A 6,728-nucleotide genomic window follows, 5' to 3' on the forward strand; every position below is an offset into this window, starting at 1 on the left:
ATTAGCCCTCTGGCTAGCTGTAATTTTTCTAATTGCAAGGATCTATATATCATTAGCAAACATAAGTCGTGGCTCAAACTCTTATCACTCAGCTCTATAGCACGATTTGGATTTGAAAGAAGGGTAACATACTCATGGGGAGGTGTGGCCGGAACCCGGTGCCATACTTTGTACGAGCGTACCACTTTGTAACTATGAACTCTGGAGGGGCAACCCTCAACTTAGGCTGACGAGGCCTACATGCAAACTAACAATACCAATCAAGGACAATGAGGCCATATTCTAAATCATCTAAAAATAATTTGAGGGGTAAACATACCCAAAAGCTCATATATATAATTGTGCAGGCCGATGAGGCTGCCATGAATGTCTCCAGCCAGCAATAACAATTTTAACATATACACAGGGCTAGAAAGGCCACAATACTGATATACAAAATATACATGACTCATCTACAAGACTCTAGAGATAACTCAACTGTATCATGTTCGAGATATAGCCTCAACCTACCCATCAAACCTGTATATGTAAAATGGACTCCAAGGTCTAGACCCGGTTACTCTGAGGAAGTGGAGCTTACCAACCAAGCTGATGTTTGACTCTGTTTACTGGGAAGGTCCATCCAACTTTCTATCAGGACCTGCATGAATGAAATACAGCATCCCCAATAGAAGAAACGTCAATACGAAATAATGTACTGAGTATGTAAGGCAATATAATAACCGAAAGCTGAGACTAAATGGATAATATAATAACTAGAAGTAATTGGGAGTCAAAGATGAACTGAAGATATGCTTACTAGTTGATACTGACTCAACTCTCTAAATATAGTAAGTAAAATAGATGTCCAACTCTATAAGGCTCGGTACGTATAACTGCTCTGCCGTAGTAGGCTCGCTCATAGGCGCTCAGCCATACTATGCTCTATATATCGGCCATTCTGGGCTCGCTCATAGTCGCGCGGCCACAGTAGGCTCGGTATATAACTTACCATATTATCAGAGGTTTCCCAATAGGGGCCTGCCCACTGACTATAGCTCGATGGTGGTGAAAATACTTTAATACTATCCAATTGGGGCCTTCCCACTGATTATAGCTCGATGGTGATGAAAATACTGTAATATTGTATCTATATAAATATATACACCCTCTGCTATATTGACTGGAAGAAGACAATACTTAAATGAATATAAAGTCCAGATAAGGGAGAATTTTATAACTTATAAGACTAGGATAATGTACATAAATTCTGGAGTACGAACTTCTCTTTATGTCTCGTTATCAAATCCATATAGTTACGAGATCATGCCAAAATAAAGGAAGGGTTTAGCCTTAACATACCTTAACCCCATTAAGTCCTTAGTACCTTCGAAACAACTCTTCAAACAACTCAACTCAATCTACCATAGCATAAGGAGATTCAAAATTAGTGTTGAGTAAAGGCTAAGTCCGTAACTTAAGCTAGTAGCACGTTTACGTAAATTCCGCAGCGTCTCCCATGTAACAAGGGCCTCCTCCAATACCATATACCAACAACAACAATCAGAGAAATCCGAAAATATATAAGTATCAATAACACGACACCATATAACAACAACAAGTTACAACTACTTCACGACAAACGGCAAGCTCCGATTGGAACCCGTATACCCCATATCACCCCTTATAGACTTCTTACTTTAAAATAACAGTATCATTAACATGAATGAAGTTATTCATCAATGATTCAAGACTTATTCCATATATTTATAATAAAAAAAATAAACCACAACTCCAACTATCCTCAATTAGTAACTTTATTCACTGGTTCATGTCTAGTCCATCCTTTTGACTTAATCAACATCAAGATAACCTTTAGCACATGCAAGAGCTAATCTTCACTTCTAATCTCGAGTTTCATATGTTTCTTTCAACAATTCACTTGATAAACATATATAAATGCATAACAACAACAACCATATCATAATCAATATATTCTTCCCAATTTCCAGCCATACACACACACACACACACATATCATGTGTGTGTGTGTGTGTGTGTGTGTGTGTATACACACTTAAAACAATCCAATAAAAAATAATAACATCTCTTCCCCTTTCAAGTGCTATCTTGTAATTCTTCACTCCAATACCACAGTTTAATCGTATTGACAAACAGTTTAATGCGTTGGAAACTAGACTTGTAGATTTTAAATTTAGTATGTGTATCATCCCGTAATTTTAAGTATATTGGGAGAAAAGCTCAGCTATATTTGACAGAATTTTCAGCACATTTACGAATGTAACTTGTAATGACTTTTGCCAACTTTTATTTTACAATTCGCTTGACTTCAAAACATAACACACGACTATCGTACGATTGAAATAACTCATAACATAACCTCCTTATCATGTTAAGCACATTAGTCTCACCCCAAAAGTACATGTTATAATATTCCAAACTTGTCGACTTTCGATGAAACTTATCTTCTTCGATTGGTTTAGCTTCTAAACCTTCCAACCCTCTTGGTACTTGCCTTTCATGATCTTAAATATTTGTAACCTCCAAGGTAACATGATTAACTTACTTTATATACTTTCAAAGATGATCTCATTTTTGAGCTTACATCAATTAACTTACGACATACTCTTGCATACGAAAATATGAGGTGTAACAAGACCATTGGTACATTTTGGTTTAAGACATTCTTTAATGTTATTTGTAATCTTTAATTGCATTTTCGCGCGAAAATAACGGGCCAATTTCGGTTGATTTTATTAAAAATATAAAATTATTAACCGAAGTCTGTCGGTTTATTAAAATGACCGACTGAAATAACCTTCGGTTAGCTTTTTGAATATTAATTTTAATTTATTTTACATAAAAAACCGACCATAGTTGGTTGGTTTATTAAAAAATAAATTTCGCGGGACGCCAAAATAGTTTCCAGCATTTTTGCGCTAAAAATAACCGACCGAAGTTGGTCGCTTTCGTAAAAAGAAAATTAGAAAATATAATATTTTTTAAAAATCGACCGACTTCGGTTGGTCAGCCGCGGTCGATTTTGGCCGAATTTCTAGTAGTGAAATTTATTTCGAGTTGTAAAAGAAGTGTATAAAACAGCCTATTTCTTCTTATATAACATTGAACGGAAATATACCTACTCATCTCAAATGGAGTACTAACTATTCTCAGTTTCTAACAATTACCACAATGGATCAATCGAGTTTTGCCTTAATGAAAGTAACTGTATATTGATAAAGCAAATATTCAAATTTTAAACATCAGATAAAAAATGCTCAAATTTTGTAGAACACGGCCAGATGCCAACTGTGAGTGGTATGGTCGTTTTCGCCCAAAACAAAAATGTTTTTTTTAAAAGAGTTTAATTCTATTTTAAACCCCAAATATTATACGACAAGCAAATTAAACCAAAATAATTTTAATGGTTTTACAACATATAATTATGGAAATCACAAAATAAGGAACGAAAGCAAAAGTTTGGTACATAACCTTGCGCAAAAAACAACTGAATAGTTGAGTTATTGGCTAAATTACTTAATTTTTTTCTCATCCTCAAAATTATTTGTCGGCCAGACGGTCAAAGTAACGAGGGAAGAAGCACTTGTCAAGGTCAACCGTAGGACCGTAAGCCCTCAACTTTTGATCAACAATCATTTCAGCAGAAAGTCCCCATTTCCCTAAGGTTTGATCATCATGATGTAACGCAAGACTGTACTCACCTTCATTCCCTAACTCCATGATTCGAACCTCGGCATTTTTGGGACTTACTAAATTATCAATTTGTTCTGGTGTCCATCTGAATATTCTCATGAGCAACACTCGAATGGTCAATCCATGACTGATTACAACAACATTTAGGTCCTCCTTAGCACCATAGGGAATCATGTCCATGTCTATGTCTCTCCATAGAGAATCGATAAAACCTGTATTAATGAAATTAATATTGCAATTCAATGCTAAATGTTTTCTACTCAATATTTACTTATCATTAATTTTATATATTCAATCCGTTTTAATTTATGTGTGAATCTATTTACTTTTTAGACTGTTTAAAAAAGAATAATTTCTTTTTAAATTTGAAACAATATAATTCAAAATTCTCATTCTATCCTTAATGAGAAGTTTTTATACCTAGACAAATATTATGATATGTTTAAGACTACAAGCTTAGATGTCAAATATTATGGCATGTTTATGACAATAAATTTCAAAATTTTCTCTTTTCTTTCAATCCGTGTCCCGTTAAGTAAGCTCACAGTTGAAATAGATAGAGTACTAGATATATATATATATATATATATATATATATATATTCAAGTTATATTTATCTGTATAGACTTTCTATTAGACATCAGACTTTCTTATCTCTGTTAATAATATCATGAGAATCTCAAATTGGTCGGCTCCCAAAAAGCTTGTAAACAAGGCTTGTGACCTCCCTGCGCAATTTCCTCCGTCAATTTTTCAGTTGGTTTTGTCCGTTCGGTATGAGGGTTGGATTTTGGCAGTAAGAAGAGTTGAGAAGAAAGACAGCTAAAAGGGTCCGAACTCCCAGGACATAGAGAACATAGGCGAAATGATAATGGTACCCAAAAAGTAATCTGTGATTAACGCACCCAAAAGCGGCAAAAGGAACGTCGTCTCAGACCAGGCGTTCAAATTCTTCGCTTATGAGTGCACCACTTAAAAAAAGGAAAATTCATATTCCCTTAGCTAATAACTCAATATTCAACCAAATACATCATTCAATATTTGTGGAACATGAATGTCAATAGATAATATTAGAGTAATACTTAAAAATACATACATAAAATAGCAAAAAGATCTTGCATTCACATGCCCCGTAGACAAACTTATAAATCCGCCCCCTGGCCCCGTCTCTCCAATGATGAAGTACGCGGATTTCCATCCACCGGAGTCGGAGATGTTGGCTAGTCAGACGAAGCCTTCAACCACTTCGCCAGCAAAATGATGTTTAACGACCACTACTGACTGCTTCACTTTTTATATCTCCTTCCCTAATCCAGTTCTAAAAGAAAAACATATATTCTTTGTTTCTTTTCCAATATGATCTGCTTTAATCCTTTAAGGTTTCATTCTTTTACCATTAAATATAAATCTTAACTAGCATTTCAAAAATGAAGATAATTATGATGGATACTATGTATTTGTTCCACAGCAAGATTCAACATACCAAGAAACAAAACATCCACATTTTAGTATGATGAAATCAAACTGCAATTCGTTAAAAAGATTTACTTGAATAGATATATACCTGAAACCCGGTCATACACATCAGCGGCCGATTCTCCACCCGGAAATCTGTAGAAGAACTTTCCATATTTTTCTCTTTCCATCTTATACTCCTCCATCTTCTCTGTATTCTGAAATTTGGCATAGTCCATTTCTCTCAACCTACATTCTTCTCTTACCCCTACGATCTCGCTGCTGCAAAACGCAGCGCCTATTTCTTTCAGTGTTTCCCGGGTGCGCAAGAACGGAGATACATAGAAATAGACCTTACTACTGCAATTTCCTTTGTCACAAATCACGCCGCGGATAATCTCCCCGGCCTTTTTGCCTTGCTCTTTGCCTTTCTCTGTGAGTTGGACTCTATGGTCAGGTGTGATGGCGTACACATTTTTGTCTAAGTTCCCCTCACTCTCACCATGTCGCACCAGTATGATCCTCTTAGGCAACTGCCTTTGCTTTTCCCTATTGTTAGTTCCGCTTTTAATTGCATTTCCCATTTGAACGTCCAAACAATTAGATAGAATGGCTTACGACTGATTTGTGGACGCATGTAGATCGTGATAATATGTGTATACGTAGATGCTTTCAGCTTAATTACTCCATCCTTTCGACTTATATGGCATACTTTCCCTATTATTCTTTTCCAAAAATAATTGATACATTTCTATAATTAGAAATAATTCAACTTTAAACTTTCACTTTACCCATTTTACTCTGAGAAGCTTTTATATTCACACAAATGGGAGGACCCCACAAAGCTTTTAACCCTTAAACTTTGAAGACTATAAATTTCAAAAGTATTACTTTGTTTCTTAAACTATGTGCAGAGTCAAACTAAATTATTTAAATTGAAACGAAGAGAGTAATTTTTTTTTCTCCTAGGTAATTTTATAATTCTCTCTAAGGAGATTTTGGTGCTCCTTCCCAAAGAGACTTCACTTTAAGAACCCAATACCTTTAATTAAGAACACAGAAATCTTAATGGTAGATTTTTTTTCCTTTCTTTGTTTTCAAACAAATGAATAACTAGCATAGCTGTAGCATTCCAATTTCGTTCGCTGAAAGAAAGAACACACATGGCCCGTGGCTGAATAAATAGTTAGCGACCATTACAGCTGTAACCTGCATACATTGTTTTTAATTATTAAATTATATCAATAAATAATGAATCGGCTAAGAACTATTTCTCATTTGCCAACTGTCCGTTTACAGATATAAACAAGTCCAATACCTTTAAATAATACTCCCACCGTTCCGGTTTATATGAACTTATTTCCTTTTTGGTTCGTTTCAAAAAGAATAACCTCTTTTTAAATTTGAAAATAATTTAGCTTAAACTTCCAATTCTACCCTTAATGAGAAGCTTTTATAACCACACAAATACTCTGGATCCCTTTTTGACTTGTTTAGGACTACAAATTTCAAAAGTCTTCATTTTTTTTTTAAACTTTGTGCCCAATCATACATGTTCA

General features: G+C 34.9%; 1 protein-coding gene across 2 annotated transcripts; it reads right to left on the reverse strand.

Moving 5' to 3' along the window:
• Nucleotides 1–541: 541 nt before the first annotated feature.
• Nucleotides 542–6,005, reverse strand: LOC104099004 (phosphoglycerate mutase-like protein AT74). Of its 2 annotated transcripts, none has more exons than XM_070196311.1 (2): nucleotides 5,279–6,005; nucleotides 542–640 (listed from the first exon to the last, which is right to left on the reverse strand). In XM_070196311.1, the coding sequence occupies exons 1-2, from the start codon at nucleotides 5,751–5,753 to the stop codon at nucleotides 606–608; spliced, it is 510 nt and encodes a 169-aa protein (XP_070052412.1). In that variant the 5' UTR covers nucleotides 5,754–6,005; the 3' UTR covers nucleotides 542–605. The 2 variants fall into 2 exon arrangements, with proteins under 2 accessions (XP_070052412.1, XP_009604162.1); XM_009605867.4 differs by lacking the exon at nucleotides 542–640 and adding an exon at nucleotides 3,390–3,926 and having other exon boundaries at nucleotides 5,279–5,997.
• Between the last annotated feature and the right edge of the window lie 723 nt (nucleotides 6,006–6,728).

Source organism: Nicotiana tomentosiformis, chromosome 2 (genome assembly GCF_000390325.3).
Source record: "Nicotiana tomentosiformis chromosome 2, ASM39032v3, whole genome shotgun sequence".
Taxonomy (NCBI): domain Eukaryota; kingdom Viridiplantae; phylum Streptophyta; class Magnoliopsida; order Solanales; family Solanaceae; genus Nicotiana; species Nicotiana tomentosiformis.